The sequence below is a fragment of the Mytilus trossulus genome, chromosome 4 (genome assembly GCF_036588685.1).
Source record: "Mytilus trossulus isolate FHL-02 chromosome 4, PNRI_Mtr1.1.1.hap1, whole genome shotgun sequence".
Lineage (NCBI taxonomy): Eukaryota > Metazoa > Mollusca > Bivalvia > Mytilida > Mytilidae > Mytilus > Mytilus trossulus.
The window spans coordinates 24,225,953-24,244,936 of NC_086376.1; the positions used below are offsets into that span (position 1 = coordinate 24,225,953).

The 18,984-nt window shown below is 31.4% G+C and overlaps 1 protein-coding gene across 1 annotated transcript; it reads right to left on the minus strand.

The window, feature by feature from the left end:
• Positions 1–12,883: 12,883 nt before the first annotated feature.
• On the minus strand, positions 12,884–18,947 carry LOC134714928 (MAM and LDL-receptor class A domain-containing protein 1-like). The gene is made up of 6 exons (XM_063576640.1): positions 18,726–18,947; positions 17,514–17,678; positions 16,507–16,766; positions 15,814–15,886; positions 15,431–15,457; positions 12,884–14,510 (listed from the first exon to the last, which is right to left on the minus strand). Exons 1-6 carry the CDS (start codon positions 18,784–18,786, stop codon positions 14,155–14,157), a joined length of 942 nt encoding a protein of 313 aa, XP_063432710.1. The 5' UTR covers positions 18,787–18,947; the 3' UTR covers positions 12,884–14,154.
• Between the last annotated feature and the right edge of the window lie 37 nt (positions 18,948–18,984).

The window sequence follows — 18,984 nt, forward strand, 5'->3', positions numbered from 1 at the left end:
CTCAGGTAGGTTTTTGGAAGTGATAACTCACTGTTGGATCACTCACATTCGCAACTCTTCACCCCCATGGTAGCTATGATTTTTAAAATAACAGAAATAATTGGAAAGTCGGTTTTGCATCATTCTTTCAGAGCACCGGCTACAGTTTCTGGTTTTGAAAGCATTGACTCGCAAGTTTTTTGCCACAAACGCAGCACGAAAGGCATTGTAGATGGACAAAGTCTACAAAATGTTTAATTTCATCAAATGTTGTGCTTTGTACAAATGCCGGTACCAACTTCAGTGCTTGAATTGCTGTTGATGTTGGGGGGGCTCAAAGAGATAGATAAACAAATTTAATTTAATTCATTCATAATGATTGTTTTTTTCAAATTGTACATAAATGAAATTTAAAACCGAGACTCCGTTAGTTCGAGAATGCAATTATATATGGTAATTTCACTTAAAAATACAAAAATAATTTGTATTTACCTTTCAAAATAAGAAGTCAACTTTTTCATATTGACGAGCTGTTTTGACAATTTAATTACATGTATACAGGTGAAACGCATTGATCCGTATTCTATCATTGTGACACCTCCAGGTATCCAGGTAATCCATAACCAATTAGTGCGATGAAAGGATTAATCTTAAGTGTTAATTTGTTAATTAGCTATGTATTGAAAAAAATAGACACTTTAAATAAATTTGAGGTTCGTCATGGGGGTGGTCCGGTGCGCTGTGGGACCACCCCCTGGATCCGCCACTGCCATCCCTAAACCATATATATATTCTTGAATGGGACGATAAAACAAATCAAATGAAATTAAAGGGAGGTCTTTGGGGGTTACCCCACCCTGTTCAATTTGAGAATATGCTATTATCTTGTGAACGATCCAGATCCCCACCCCTAAACCATATATATTCTTCTCGGGGACAATAAAATTAATAATGAAATAAAATAAAAGTGAAGTCCCACCCCCTCTAGTTTGAAAACTTGTAAACGGTCAAGATCCCCACCCCTAAACCATATTTATATATTCTTATATAGAACAATAAAACAAATCAAAGGAAATATAGGGAGAGTCCATGGGGTTCACCCCCACCCCCACATGTTTGAGAAACTTTTAAATGGTTGAGATCCCCTGTCATCCAGTGGTTAGGTAAAAAAATTTCAGGATCCCTGATCCCCACCCTCAAACCATATATATTATTGTATGAGACAATAAAACAAATCAAATGAATATAGGACCATCCCCTTTGTCTTGGGTTGGGAACGCCCCCCCCCCTCCTTTTTAAAATGGCTGGATCCGCCTCGGCATACCATCTAGCTAGCTATAAAGGCTTTAAAAATATGAAATCAAACAAGGAAATTAACAGTGTAGGCAACTGTTTTGAATTTAAAAAAAAGTCTTTTACATATATATAACAATGTTAAATTTTTTGTGCATTTATTTTTGCTTATCGTATTTTCAATAATGGACAAAATTGCATGATTGAATATTGTAATTTAAGAAAAATCAGCATACATGATATAAAATGGGAAGTGGAAACTGGGAATTTGACAAAGAGACAACAACCCAATCAAAGAGCAGACAACGGCCGAAGGTCACCTATATATATGGGTCTTCACTGCAGTGAGAAAAATTCGGCACTCAGGTCTTCAGCTCATAAATATGTATCAGAAATGAAAACGAGATACAGCTTTCAGTTGTATTAATAAAAACCTCACAATAAGTTCAGAATATCAGAATATACAGTATTGCAAGATTCTCTCAAAATGTACACATAGAGCTGAAAAACTGTCAGTGACTGTAAAATTAATCATGCTTACATTAAAGTCCATGGAGTCCATCTTAATATGCACACTCACGTACAAAGGAATATAAGTATGCAATAGACATCAAGTTTTCAAAAATAAGAGTATCTATGCCATTAATTTACGACAAGATATTAATCAATCTTAAGTAATTATTTCGGTTTGTTTAAATATTTCTGAGGTTAGTATGACCTCCTCTTAGGTGATGATGTTTTCGTTTTAAAGTTGGGAAAATTGTTTGTACATGTACCAACAAAAATAAAAACACAAAGTCAATCTAGAATTATGTTTTTATCATTTTTTTATGTTTAGGTTGTCAGCAAGATGAAAAGGACAAGTATGCAGTTCAAAATTCAAATGTGGATAAGTTACCTTTGCAGATTTTCATACTTTGCATGAATGAATTGAAAGGTTATATGATGGACAGCAGAGAAAGAAAAAAACAACTTTTCAATTATCCTGCTCCTGGATAAATGTAAAACATCTTGTTCTTCAGTAAGTTTTATGCTCTGTTTCGATAGTGTTAGTGCATTCATCTTTCCATTCTTTCCTCTAAATTGTAAGTTTTTGGTGAGTGTTCACCATGAATTTCAGTAAGTAACTGGTGGATTTACATGTATATACTCAAAATTTAGTACTAATATTAATGGGATTTTAGCATGACATCCTGCCAAATGCTTATTAATCATGTTTATGTTCCAGACCATACAAGTCTTTGGACTGGACGCATACAGTCTGCCCAATTTTAAGAAGTTGGTCAAGTTTATTACAAACAAATGTACAGTACAGATCAACATAACTGAAATCTTTAATAGATTAATACAAAATGTTTAATTGCAGTTAAAATAAAAACACAGGTTTGGTCGATCTGGTACCAGACAGTACAAGTATACTTAAATAGTCTGACTGTACACATATGGTGGGACTGGAAGTTCTGGACCGTAAAAGTAAGATCCGAATACTAATATGGTCTGGAACATTTATACATGTCTTAAAATTAATATCAAACACATTGGTGTTTTTGAACTTGGTAATAAGTTATTTGATAGAACTATAATGTTTTGGGATATCAAAATCAAAAATATCCCATTTTTACTTTTAATAAAGAAGAAGATTATTGATGTATGTTTAAATGTATATTAAAATGACTCAGCAAGCCAACAACACAAAAAATAAGGATAAAACATACATATTTTTTTGTATCAATGTTATAATTTCCAATATGTTTAAAGAGTTCAAGGTATTTTTTCATTGAAATAAAACACAAATTGAAATCTGTCTGAACTTCAAAAGCTTAAAGAAATATTGTTTCTGTTGTCTGCATTTTGTATAATATATTGCAAATTCTTGTGAATAATGGAATGTTATTATAGTTGTCTAAAGTTTCAAAATTGATCTTTATACTTTTAATTCATAAATTATTGCGTGCATTTATTATTGCGATTCTGTCATTTTAGACTTAAATGCGATTTTAAATTTTACGCTTTTGAGAAAAATCCTGTTTAATCCATATAAAATATTTCATAATGCGAGTTTAAATTATTGCATTTACAACTCTGTTGCATTTTTCGCAAAAAAAAAAAAATCGCATTAATTTCCAATTTTCAGTATATATATATGTTATGCATATAACTTGGGAAAATACCCAAATGTTATAAAGAAGAATAAATTAATTGATTGGTATATGGTATTAGGATAGGAAGATGTGGTATATTGCTAATTTGACAACCCTCCATCAGAGACCAAAGGATGTAGGCCGTTAGCAACTGATGACACTGGACAACCTTTAACAATCAGTAAAATCCATACCGCATAGCTATTTTTATTGAAAATCATATTATTGCTACATGTATGAAAACAATTTTGTATTATCCATTGCTTTAGATTTTATTGGTTCTTTTTCAGAAGGATTGAAATTCACCACCTAGAATACATGGAAAAACATAGAAACAAGACCAGAATAAATTAAAGACAAAAGTTGGATCAGTTATTATTTTCATCACTCTGTCAATGATTTGAAGTTCTTTTAAATTCAAAAAAATATTGAAACCACAATAATGTCAAAGTTTTGTGCTGAATGTCCAAAAAGTGGACTATACCATCAAACAATGCTGGATGATAAGAAACTATTAATGTTTTGTGTTGAGGGATATTGTGAAAAAAATAGATTTACTTAAATAGCTACTAGTATGTTAAGCCTAACAATATAGTTTTTATTGATTTCAAATGGCAAATAATTGTGTTTCAAGAAAATATTCTATAATTCATGAATAAACATATATTGATACTTACCCTATCTGCTTTGTTGTTTAAAAGTTTAGTTTTGAACAGTTAAAGAACAATATGCTAAATTAACATTTCCCAAGAAAAAAAGATATTCAATTAAAAAGATTCATCTTATAATAATTTACTACCAAATAGAACACATTGTAACATACACATTACTGTTTATTTATATCTATATATTTACAATTAGAATCCCATAGGATTTTAATTTGTCCCATGGGATATTAAAAATCCCATGGGATTTTTTTTGTCCCATGGGACAACAAATATCCCATGGGACTACAATAATCCCATGGGACAAAAAAAAATCCCATGGGATTTCACCAAAATCCCATGGGATAATGGTATATCCCATGGGATTTTGCCTTGTCCCATGGGATATTGAAAATCCCATGTTTTTATAATTCAAATTGCAAAATAAATATGAAAGTAACTGTAGAAAACCAATGAAATTATTGAATCCCATGTAATTCTGCACATTTTGGTTATATACATGATATTGTAGCTCTTGTTTGAGGCGGCGGCGGATTTGCAAATGAGTGTTTTGCAAATTAAAAGTGTCCAGTGTTTAAATAATAATGTGACAGATAATGTTTCCTGTTTTCTTTAAAGTATTTACATTCTAATATATAATGCATTTCATCACCAATATCATTTTTATTACATAGAAGACAAATTCTATTGTTTCTGACTATATTGTTCCATCTACCCTGTTCAATAGGGAGCTTGTGATTTGTGGTCCTAAATCTACACAAATCAATAGACAGTTTGTTCCCAAGAATTTCAAAATAATCTTCTTTTCCAAAAAAATCTTTAAAAAGTTTGTAATTTAGTGCTTTTGGCGAGTTTTCTAGTAAAGAATGCCAGACTTGTACATACTGATCTTTAAGTCTAAGTTTGATGAATGAAACTAACCACTTGCAATTTATAAAAGATTGCGTTTCCCATACATTTGGGATACCACATTCGTTCAGAATAGTCTTTATTCTGTTTAACCATGAAAAATTCACATTGTCATTAATAGACATGTGATAACACAATTTATATAAAATATATGATAGTTTTGTCTCTTTACCAGAGTTTAATCTTCCCCAAAATGAAATCAATCTAGTTTTTATGTCCAAGTCTATAGGATATCTCCCAAGCTCCCCATAAATCATAAAAGAGGGTGTAGATGTTTTCAGACTTAATAACAATTTACAAAATTTTAGATGTACCCTTTCAATCATGTCGTTATTGCCAATACCCCATACTTCACAACCGTACAGTAGTATTGGCTTTACCATTTTATCAAATAAATCTAGCTGGCTATATATAGAAAGATTATGTAGACGACCTAGTCTTAACACTTCGTAAAGACCCTTGGTAGCTTTTTCTACATTAAACTGTTTTGTTTTATTAAAATTGCCTGTTCTTGTTAGAACTATTCCTAAGTAGTTAAATTCATCAACAACATCAAGTCTGTTGCCATTAAATAAAAATTGAAAATCACATGATGGTCGTCTCCTTGAAAAAACCACGACCTTTGTTTTATCAACATTAACTTTAAGCTTCCATACATCTGTGTAATCTTGGAAACAATCTAAAAGTTTTTGGAGTTCAGTTTCTGATTCGGCCATCAAAACAGTATCATCAGCGTACAGAATGATAAAAAGTTTAAAAAAAATATCAAGTTTTTCCTCAAGCTCTTTTGACACTGATTTAAGGCCATCAAGGTTACAGTTTTGCAAAAAAGAATCAAGATCATTTAAAAATAAAGAAAAAAGAAAAGGCGATAAATTTTCGCCTTGTCTTACCCCGTTACTACATGGGAAGAAATCAGATAAGGCATTGTTATATGAAATACATGACTTTGTACCTTGATACATATTTACAATTACATTATACATACATCCATTCATATTATTTAAAAGCATTTTGTACCATAGTGCATCTCGCCATATCGTGTCAAAAGCCTTTTCGAAATCGACGAATGCACAAAATAGTTTTTTCTTTTTTAACTTTAAAATTTCAAACAATGTATGAATCACAAATAAATTATCGGTGGTTGAATAACCCTTTCTAAAACCACATTGGTTTTCGTTTAAAATCATGAATTCTTCAGAGAAAAGATTTAGTCTCTCGCATAAAATTGCGGTAAAAAGTTTCCCCATACAACTTAAAATGGTAATTGGTCTAAAATTTTTGGGGTCCAACTTGCTACCTTTATTTTTATAAACAGGCTTAATGTAACCAACTAGCCAACTGTCTGGTATAATACCAGTGCGAAATATAACGTTAAATAATTTTTCGTATAATTCAATGAATAAACTAGCTGTAGACTTGATATATTCGTTTATTATACGATCATCCCCAAATGCTTTATCATTTTTCAGGTTTTTGATGCCCTTAAGAATTTCGTCTTTAGAAATTCCTCTGTTTAAATTTTCATTAAGCCTATCGACATCATTCGGGTTTAGAGTTGGAATATTTGTATTTTCTTCAATTTCTGGGGCGGCGTTCAGATTTTTGAAAAAATCGAATAATTTGTTGATAGGGATGTCAGGTTGGGCTCTCTTTTTTCTACTGTTAAGTAATTTCCAATACTCTTTTGAGTTATTGGATCTCAATGTGTTTATTTTTTTGGCCATTTTCTTTCTATGAGCAATAATTGCTTTATCTAAAGTTTTTTTGTATCGTTTCTCCGAAGATTTCATGATTTGACGATTTTCATCAGTACTACTGTTCTTAAATTTTCTTTTGAGTTTGCGATAATTTTGGCGAGCAAATTTACAATCATAATCAAACCATTCTTTATTCAATTTTACAGGCTTGTTTTTATACTTCTTTAACCCACTAGTTTTGGTTACCCCAAATGTTGCCCTAGCAGAATCCAAAAATAAATCACACATGTTATTAACAATCAGGTTCATTTCATTTTTGTCCATATTTGATTCAACTTTATTAATATCTTCAATTAGAGCGTGAATCTCTTCTACATCTATCCCATTTTGAAAATCCCCAATTTTATCATTATCCCATTTTTTAATATTTTCTGGACGATTACATGTATCTGTTCCAGTATTTAAACACTGATTGTTTACAACATCTTGTTTAGTGCTTGCCAAAGTTATCTGTAATGGCGAATGAACATCAGAATATAAGGTGCAAAAATCAAGTACATGAAAATTAGTAAAATATTTTAACAACTCAACACTACTAATACAATAGTCTACAATACTGCTATTTCTACATGTTAATTTACCATGCTGTCTATCATCACCAATTCGACCATTTACAATAAATAAATTGTTTCCTTTACATAAATCTAACAATCGTTTCCCGTATCCATTTTTTACCCTGTCCAAAGATTTTCTTTTCTTTGGAATATTTAATTCGTCAAGCATATACACTTTATTTTCTATAAAATCTGTAATATTATCGGTATGTTTATCATCATGCATAATAACAAAATCGTCGTCGTCTGCTGTTCGTCCGTTGAAATCACCAAGTAATGACACATATTTATAATTATCAGAAAAAATAATGTATTCATTTTCTAACTGACTGTAAGCATCTTGAGATGAGTAATTTGTGTATTCCGGAGGAATATATACTATGCCAAAAACTATGTCATCATCAATATCAAGTAAATCTGACGATACTTTGAACCAAAGAACAAACTGACTGTCAGTAACTGTTGTTAAAATTTTAATTTTATTTGCATGTTCTAATTTGTACCCTAAAGTTATACCACCTGACCTATTTCTTGACACTTTCTTTCTATTTTTCATTCTAAATTCATAACCTGGTAAATCAATAATATCTACATCGTCAGTTTTTGTTTCTACTAAACAAATTATATCATTATTACTCAACAATGATTGAAATTCAGGATAGTTCAATCTTTTTTTAACACCACAACAGTTTAAACACAAAATATTTATATCACTTCTTATGTATACATTTTTAGTAGTATTTAACGTATTGTTACAGTTAAAAGTTATATCTGATAAATGTTGGTTATGCTCTCCTTGGCATTCCTATAGGTGAGTTGATTCACTACTTGGGCTTGATCCAGATCTTTGTCGTTTATAAGGGCGACCGTTAGTATTAGCTGGGGTCATCATTATGTCTCTGAACCCTCCGTTCGGATGTCCTCTGTTCTGATCATCTATATCAATGTGTTCTGTAATTTCGAATTGTTCTCCGTTAATGAATAGTTTGTCCCGTATCAAAGACACCTGGTTACCGTCTTGCTTCGCCTGTTTCATAACAGGATAAAGTTTCTTACGGCGGGCTTCAACTTCTGCCGGGAATTGTTCATTAATACTAAATGGCTTTCCTCTGAGGCGAAATGCTTTTTGGAGAACGCATTCGAGGTCGCGTCGGTAAATGAAACGCGCAACAATTGGTTTGGCTCTATTCCGTCCTATTTTCCCAAATCTATGAACGTTACCGAATTCTATATGGTGTTCAATTTGTAGCTCCTCGTAGATAAAATTTCTCAATTTTGCTTCACAATTTTCATTTTTATTGTAAGCTAAGCCAGAAAAAATTAAATTGTTTTTCATTGATCTGCACTGTAGGTCTAAGATGTTTGATTTCAGTTTTTCTATCTTTTCGTTTTCTACTCTAAGTTTTCCGATTTCAAATTTTGTTGCGTTTTCTAGTTGAATAAATTTTGACGAAAGATTTTGCAGTTTGGCCTTGTATTCTTTATTAATGTTATTTACTTCGTCAAATACATTGCTGATGCCTTCAATACTGCCCTCCAACTCAGAATTTTTTAATTTTACGTCGTGAACGTTTTTTTCCAAATCCCCTACTCTTGCTACTACAGATGTGATTATAGTTTTCAGCTCATCAATTTTATTTACGCCTTTCTCTATTTTTTGCATTCTATTATCCATGGTCGTAACGATTTTGAGGATCATGTTTAAAAGTACATAAGAATCATCTTCTTTTGATTGGTTGACTATTTTTCGACTTTCAGCCAGTAGTGCTGCTGTTTCTTTTAGTGACATTTTTACACTCAGCAAACTTTAAGTTCAAAGGTTAACACATTACGTCTAATTTGCATATCATATATATACGAAGTCCAAAGTCCAACTTTGTCTGCTCGATCGAAACTTCTCCTTTGTTTAGTAATCAACACGAAAACTTTAGTGTGAGTGATGTTTAGGTTGTGTTGTGTATATAGCTTTGTGTCCGTTTATAAAATAAAATAATCAATAGTTGTGCAAAAGTTCAATTTCACTTTAAAAAATTCGTCGTTAACACTCACGCATCTGCATTCCTAAAGAAAGTTCATGTCAAAAAATCCACTATACAGCTATAACTTAAAACGACATTTTCAACAAATTTTAGTAGAGCAAAATTTTCCGTTCCATCATACAAGGGGACATCACACGGGACTTAAATATGTATCAATATAAACACTAAGTTGTGCTTTTAGCTGATCACTAGATCGATCGTCAGTCTTCGGCTCGTTTGCATTTTTATTGGAATCATATCATATCATATCATATATCATGGCCGGTAAGAAGTTTTGCAAATCATTCTCAACAAATTATGATTGTTTTAAACTTTGAGTGACATTTTTATTAAAACAATTTCAGCTAAACGTTTACATTAGTAAAATTGAAAACCCTGCTCAAAAAAATTATATCATTAATAATGATTTATTATTTTAGTAATGACTCATGATCATATGGTAATTAAAATGTTAGTAAAGCATTTCAAAAACAATGAATGCTATAATGAAGAACGAAAGGAAAAAGGAAGAAGTTACTTTTAAGAAATTGTTATCTTTTTTTCGTTATGAATACTTTAATTTCTGTATGCTAAATTTTGCGTTTGATATTTCTATTAATAAATCTTTTGGAACGAAAGACCCATAATTTCTCTCAATACCGTATGTTTTGTCGCTATAACAGAAATATTAGTCAGAAAGGGAAATATACATGTACGTAAATACAAACAACATGTATGTTTTATCTTATTGAATAAATAATATAGTTTTATTTGAATAACTAATATAGTTTTATTTGTATAAATTTTATAGTTTTATTTGAATAAATTATTTAGTTTTATTTTAGTAAATATAGTTTTATTTAATAAAATATATAGTTTTATTTGAATAAAATATATAGTTTTATTTGAATAGAATATATAGTTTTATTTGAATAAAATACATAGTTTTATTAAAATAAAATATGTAGTTTTATTTGAATAAAATATTTAGTTTTATTTGAATAAAATATATAGTTTTATTTGAATAAAATATATAGTTTTATTTGAATAAGATATATAGTTTTGTTTGAATAAAATATATAGTTTTACTTGAATAAAATATATAGTTTTATTTGAATAAAATACATAGTTTTATTTGAATAAAATACATAGTTTTATTTCAATAAAATACATAGTTTTATTTGAATAAAATATATAGTTTTTTTTTAATAAAATATATATAGTCGCCGTCACGTAAAATTGGCACCATGATTTTTGTCAAAATTTTCTAAAATATCGACCGCGTTTACTCGAGATCATGTTTTTCAATTAGCGGGATAAAAATCCAATCCAAATATATACTACTGTCCTACCTTTTATTGTGTTTGCACTGTATAATCCTGACCTTCACATTTTTCAAGATTGTTTTCATTGTAAAACCGCCATCTTGGTTTCTATGAGGATCCCTTACTACATAACATTCGTTACTCTCCAGGTAATATCATTGTCATTGATGATACGATTTCCCGCGCTTTTTACATAGAGATGACGCACAGCTCCGAGAGACACAAGAAAATTGAGAGCACGTGGACTCCACGGCAACACTTCCGGTAATAACAATGTCGGATTCCACCATACAAAATAATCCTGGATTTTGTGAAGGTCAGGATTATACTGTGCAAACACAATAAAAGGTAGGACAGTAGTATATATTTGGATTGGATTTTTATCCCGCTAATTGAAAAACATGATCTCGAGTAAACGCGGTCGATATTTTAGAAAATTTTGACAAAAATCATGGTGCCAATTTTACGTGACGGCGACTATAGTTTTATTTGAATAAAATATATAGTTTTATTTGTATAAAATATATAGTTTTATTTGAATGAATTTTAATAAAATTGAGAATGGAAATGGTGAATGCGTCAAAAAGACAACAACCCGACCATAAGGACAGACAATAGCAGAATGTCACCAACTAGTCTTCAATGCAGCGATAAATTGCCGCACCCGGTGGCGTCCTTCAGCTGGCACCATAACAAATATATATACAAGTTCAGTGATAATGAACGCCATACTTAACTCCAAATTGTACACATTCAAGAAACTAAAATTAAAAACAATACAAGACTAACAAAGTGTAGAGGCTCCTGACTTTGGACAAGCGCAAAAATGCGGCGGGGTTAAACAAGTTTATGAGATATCTACCCTCCCCCTATACCTCTAGTCAATGTAGAAAAGTGAACATTAGTTATTAGCATACATTAAAGCAAGCTACCGAAAAAACGAAAAAAAGAAAAAATACTATTGAAATCTTATCATTATTTCATTTTAGCTGAAAAAGTAGTAGCTTGCTGTCGCTCTACGTTCACGTTGGAAATGCTTGAAGATGCTGCTCAAGATTTAACGTCTTTCCTATTTAAGAAACTTGTCAATAAATGGTGCAGCATCAATACGATATTTTTGATAAGATTTTGGTTCGGGATAGCAGGTAGTGTTGCTACAATGACGGCGGTGTATTCCAGTGAATGCGAGGCGAAAAACACAACTGGTATAACGCTTTATATTGCTGACACCTGTGGAGCCAAAGGAAACTTATCCGATGTGGCAAGCGATATGACCGTTGATATAGACCCCGCACCCATTCAGTTGATTTTTCAAAATTTTGATGATAACAATTTTTGTATTTCTCATGTTGCAAACTTCATTCAGTTGTAGAAACTGTTGTAACTGTTGCAAAACGTGCTTCTTTTTGTGTCTAAATGACAAGGGAACGAATGCCAAGATATTCCGTTTTTGTCTTGTAATAACTTATAAGTTTATAGTCATTCTAGCAGACATTTTTGTTATTTGTGTGATCCTTATCGTATGGATACATAAAGGTGTAAACGATGCTGTTACATTCCTTCTATTTATTTGGGACCTAATCAGTCTTGTCTTAGCTGTATATCAAATATACAGGTTGACGTAGAAGGGTATAAATAATAAAGCACTATCTGACGAAATTGTTTGCGATGCTGCAGTACCTGGCGATGCTGACAAGGCAGGCGTTAATAGTTAATTGGACTAGATTATACATTGTTTTCCACTATTTAGGACAGACGTTACCCGTTCTAGCTTTAGTAGTATGTTTGTAAATGCTTGTTGTTCTGTCTTATTTTAGTATCATGATACAAATCTTCATTTTTTTATATATTTTTCTATTTCTGTGTAGAAAAGCATATTCGAGACGATCCAATACTTTTCTGTTTGGTAATTATAAAAATATGATTTCGAATGATTGCCAATGATATAATTGGCCACTTGAGTAAATAGAGTAAGATGTCAAAGAAATCTTAAACAACTATATGTCACAGTATAGTCTTCAAAAATGAGCAAATCCCATATAAGTAAGCTGTATAATACCTCGGAATGACATAATCAGTGTTACATTGAGTAAACAGATCAAACGAAAAAACATAAGTACTTTTATATTTATAAACAAAAACAAACACATACATAGCCTATTTTTTGACACTATATCCTTAATTTCTGACAGTGGTGTAACCGTACATCATAAGAACAACTAGAAAAAATGAAAACTCACCAGATTGATTAAAAAGCACATGAAAACGCTAACAAAAACACAAAAGACTCAAAGCACAAATGACAAATCTGAGAGTACTTGCAGTTACTGAAAGCCAATAAATAACCAATAAAAATCCTGTGTCTAAGATTAAATTAGTATACATGTGTATGGATAGTTTAAAAAATGTTTAATGTTTAGTACATCTGAAGAAAAATATTCCGATATGTGTTTACATGAACATTCTGTAAATCAACAATACACTGGTTTGCAACTATTGTGATGAACGAAAAAGATAATTCATTTAGGGTTTAGCGTAATTCATATGCGTACAGTAATATTAGTGTAATATATTTCGAGAAAAAGAATCAAGTTTTCTGATTTCATGGGAATTTTTGTTTGCTTCACGTCGAAAAATAGTTGTTATCTCGGAGGACAGTAAACTTGAAATTACCCACAGGTAAACATCAGTAACAACAGAATACCCGCAAGTGGGATATATAAATCCCAAACCACGTCGTCTCCCAGCGAACATAAGACATAACAAAATATATATACGGTTTACCGTAGTACAAAAGAAACACCACAACTTAATGCAATACTTGATAGATAATTACCGAATTACGTCGTATTGCAACGTGAATTCCCGCTCAGCAAATTAAAACTGCCATATTCGGAATGATATTTTGTTTGATACTAAGTAGACCAGACGATGAAGATGGTAAACCACGACTTAGGTTTTGCTAGTTAGTTTAGACACAGTCACATCGTATAGATCAACCTATTCGTGCAACATCGAGAGGTCAGCATAATTATGGAGTTAAGAAACATACGAGTGCATGTGAACAGTGTACCGGTTTGGTCCTATAATTGCGTTTTGTTCGTTTGAAACTACTGATAAATTTATTAAAATATCGCCTACTGGTGTTTATTCTTATTCTCCTAAGAAATGGCAATACTAATTGAATTCTAGAACAGAATAGTTGGTATGAACTGTTGATATCTGTTGCAGTATATTTGATATTCTCAGATGGTTTACTTTGTTCATGCTATTATCAACATAATAATTTGCCAAAATTAAAATATACTCAAAATAAAATATATACACTTCATCTGCTGATAACCTGCGAGTTAAACTGAAGATAAAAAAGAATAATGTAAATGTAAAGAATCTCGTGAAATAGCCTAAAGTTCATAAATCAGTGAAACCCTTACATAAATCTATGCATACAGTAACACTAATGCAGAAATTGTAATCTGTAATACATATGAATATGTGAAAGTTTACAAATCAGAGTTTAGTCTCACACTTGTCTAAGATGATTTCGTAGTGGTGACTCAATAATTGTAGAGGATCTAATGTCAGTTCTACTTTATCTAATGTGGTGACGTCATTGTCCTCTAGTAAAGTATTCTGTTTACCTCCCACTTGGTCATTACTATAAATACGTGGTGAAGTGTTACATCCAACAGTCCTTTTGGAATTCTGAAGTCGACTTGCGTGGTGTACACAGCAACATAAAAGAAAGAGAATAACGAGCCACAAAACACCGCCTATGACACATATGATTATATATGGTAAAGGGAAAAAATCTTCAGTCTCGTTTTCATTTAATCTCTTTTCTTTATTCAAACTGGTTGATGTTTCTGGAAAGTTTTTAAGTTACATTGATAATTAATTATGAAATAGTTGTATAATCATGCAGCAAAATTAAAAGTGCTTTCACTTTGCTCTTACTCTCGATAGATTTAAACATAATTCTTCTTTTAACCCAAAGGGTTGCGATTCTGTGACCGCCGTTTGCCAAATGTGTTGTTCGTTTAAAAGCATAAATTATGTCGTCCATTTTCTCATTTGAATTGTTTGATATTTTGTCACTCTCGATAGATATAAACATAATTCTTCTTTTAACCCAAAGGGTTGCGATTCTGTGACCGCCGTTTGCCAAATGTGTTGTTCGTTTAAAAGCATAAATTATGTCGTCCATTTTCTCATTTGAATTGTTTGATATTTTGTCACAAAGGAACATTACAGCTAACTATATGATAAGGGTGTAATGTTCAATGCTACAATTTGGGGATCTATAAATGCTTACTTCCCCAGCCTGTGGCTACGGGCGGATAGTTGTCTCATTGTCAATCCTATATCTCTTTATTTTCATTTTACAAAAGGAAGGAGGGGAAATAAATAGGGAGTAAATCTAGAATCCGAAAAAAATTTACAAAGAGGGGTGGACGAATGATAAACCTCTTTAAATAATTTTACATCCTCAGCTTTCGGATGTTCGGCTTCGGGCGTTTCTGATCAAGGTAAATCCAGAAAAGCGCTTTGGACGCATGAAATTATTGACGTCATGATTTCATTATCATAATATTCTGTTTCTACAATAATGACATACTGAATGCAAGGCAAATTCATAAATTTCTTAAACAAAAAAAAAATATTTGACCAATAAGAAATTAATAACAAAGGTGCATAAGTAATATATATTTCTAAGAATATACCAATTGAATTCTATAATAAGAATATGCCAAGGGGAATGGAATAATGATATAGAAAAACTTACCAATAGTAGTGGAACGAGGGTATATTTCTGCAAAACAAGAAAAAACAAACTAGTAAAACATTGAATTTGTTTTAATTTAACATTTGAGAGATGGAATGAAAATATTACCTGCTTTCTTAAAATTATAATTGTTTCTCTGAACTCCAATTTTATCAACATAACCTTCTCTACTATTTTAATTCTTTAAACCAACTCAGTATTCCTTTCAAGGCATTCATACTACCGAAAAGATAACTTCATTCGTACCTCAATATAGGAAGTTTTTATGATTATCATTTTCTTTAGTTTAACTGTTTATTTATGAAGTCAAATGGTCACATTACATTCTTTACTAGTTAAGCCTTTCACGATCTAAGAACGTTTTTGACATAATAGGGAATTACCTGCTCCTGTTATTGTGATATCATCAACTGCTATGTCCGATACAGCACTTCCTACCATTGCTTGGAATCCTATCTTTAAAATGCATCGATAAAGAGTTTACCTTAACAGTTACGTGGTTTAACATACAACTTTTGTACCAGTATGACAATTGTATTTCATCTCGCTAATTCATAGTATATGAATGCTATTAAAAACCTTTTGGATGATATTAAAGAACAAGAACATTTTTTTTTCAAAATCATCAGTTTTTAAACATATATTTTCATATTTCTATCAATAAATAAAAACATTATTTGATTCGCGACAGTGTTGTCAAGTAAGCTATATCTAGCCTATACCAATTTTGTTTGTACTGTGACATATTCTTATTCCAGTTTTTTGTATTATTGAAGGTTGTTTTGTTACCTCTAGATGAACGATCAGCATATGAAATTCTGCATTTTGGTTGATGTGTGGCTTACATTAATATGGGAATATCTTTAAACAGAAATTACCATTCATATTAATGAATGAAATAACATGCTGTATATACGTAGATGGGTTAACGATACAAATACATCTAGATGCCATGAACGTTTTAAAAGTCAAATTCAATTCATGTATTACATTTGTAAGTCGAAAATTAAACTTGTATTATAACCGTATGCTTCAACACAACTATTGTCACAAAAGACCTTGAATATTTTACTTACCTTGAAAGGCCCCATATGTTCCAAATATGCCACAGCTTGTTTCCATTGCTTTCCTTGTTCATTATTTATAGAGATAACAAGTTGTTGGTCTCCATTACCAGGAAAGACATATACTTTGAGACTCTGGATAAATATTCCATGCATGTAGTACCAAAACGTGACATTGACAACCTGATCTGTCTGTTCTATGATAGGAGAATAAAACATGGCAATGTCTCGATGTTTATTATTTGTAGTTTCCATAAAGATGTAGAAGCCATCTACAAAATAGATAAAACAAATGATTAGTAACACAAGACGAGTTTGTGATGACATTGTTTTCGTTGCGCATCTAATAACGTGTCATAAATTAAACGTCAGGGTTTTTTCTTCTATATTGTTTGTATATTGTGGTATCTTGAGAAAACGACATTATTATTTTTTTTAGTATGGTACAGAATGCGACCTAATAGGAACCAGTCTCAGTTCTGAGGGTATCGGTTTCGTTCGCTACCTTAAAACGTTCGCAACTCAATACACATGTAGTGTTCGAACATAAAAGAGAGGCAAATGCGAAAAGAGACGAAACGGTGAATTTGGGAAATTTTTTAGTCAATTTTAGTCATTAGCTGAGAAAAACTTTTGAAGCATTTATATTTCAAACTTTTAATGCTTTTATATATATTCATGTTGGCTGATAACTTGTTGCATTACTGAAAAAGCTGTAACTTTGTAGTAGTCTCAGTCTCGAGTACATGTATACTTCCATGATGATAATGTGGGTAAATTATCTATCAGGGTCATGCCGTGTCTCATATCTATTTTGAACAACACTTTGTGAAAAATGGTATACGTTGATATATATGTAATAATCTAAATAATTGTTAAGATTCGGGTGTTTTTTTTCCAAATCGCCTTTTTGAATTTAATATATCTCAAATTGCTTCTTCTTCATTTTTTCCGTGTTCTGTTATCATAGGCGCTTTATTATGGAATTGTAAAACACGAAAGTCATGTTATAATACAACCTTTTTTTAAATGGTCCCTCTGTGGCCCAGTGTTCGCTGTCAAAGTTGCACCTTTCCAGATAGTCCAGTTAGCAGCATATATTGTGGAGTTTTGTTCGAAGGTCCAACCAGAACACATACTACCATCATTAAAGACACAACTGATTTCACCAAGCGAAAGTTTTACTGATGAATAAGTAAAATACATATTATTTTGTCATTCTCCACCTGGTAATTGTTTACACCTAACAATGAGCAAAAGTAATAGCAGACAGCTAACAATTATTATAACTATCCTAAGCTGAAGAGATAGACGTTCACTTCTCTGACGGAATGTGGTGTAGATCGGTAAACAAACGGAGTTTGCACGTTAAACTGGTTTAACAGACCACAGTGTGTGTTAGCCCCAAACCAGACTGTCTGATCAATTTTTTTTTTATCGCTGTTTGTCTTTGTATGTGACTTTTTCGGATACGTCTAGGGTTGATGGTTAAATCCGATTTGTAGTATAGAGAGAGTTATGAACCCTTGCAACGACTCTTTGAGGGGTCTGTGGTTGCCTGTTGTAAGGCAACACTTGAATCTCTATCGAATAAACCTTATTTTCAGTTTTCATTCCAAATTTTTCGCCTATCTATAAATTTATTGTTAATTTGTTCTCAGCCTGAACATGCAATGAATATAACGGGAGAGGATGTGGTATGTTGTCATTGATATGTTATTTACTATTTTTTCTAATAATACTAAATAAAACACGTATCCTAAATTTTTTCATCTGTATTATTCTGTATTGGTGGTATTAAAACAACGGTTTGAGGTCAAATATATCACAATTGTAATTATAAGCAAAATGCAGCATAATTACAATTACTCTGCCTTCATTTGCACTATAATGAAATAATTACACTTGATACCAAACTAATAGGTTTCAATTTTTTATTTCAGAGTAAATTTTATTTGGCATGTAATTTTTTACAATTGTATTTTCCAGTTGATATCAATGATTTCGTGTTAAGTGGAAGTACTATCTTTTTCATTAGTGATGGAGGTTTAAATCGTTAGTTTTAATATGATTTTCACGTTCGAGCTATGGATCTTTCATTTTGGGTACTTTAAACAAGCCAGGAGGGACCAACATAATATGTACAAATAGGAACATGTTCCCAAAGCACAATTGAAAAACTTTATAAAAAAAAATGTTCAAAAAAGTGATATTTCTGTATCTATATTTACCTCGCATGCAGGTCAAAATGAAACAAAAACAAAAAATCGTTCCTTGTAAAGTATATTCCATAATGTTTACGAATAGATATATTCATAGTTTAAACACTACTTCTGTTATCAGGTTCTTACAAATAAAGCCTTTAGATTTTATAAAGAAATTTATCTTTAACATAAATAGGAAACGTTAGGTACAACATATCCACATCCGGGTGTTCTATTCATATAAGGTCGATTCGAAGTCGTCTGCGGTAATTTATTAAATGGTGAA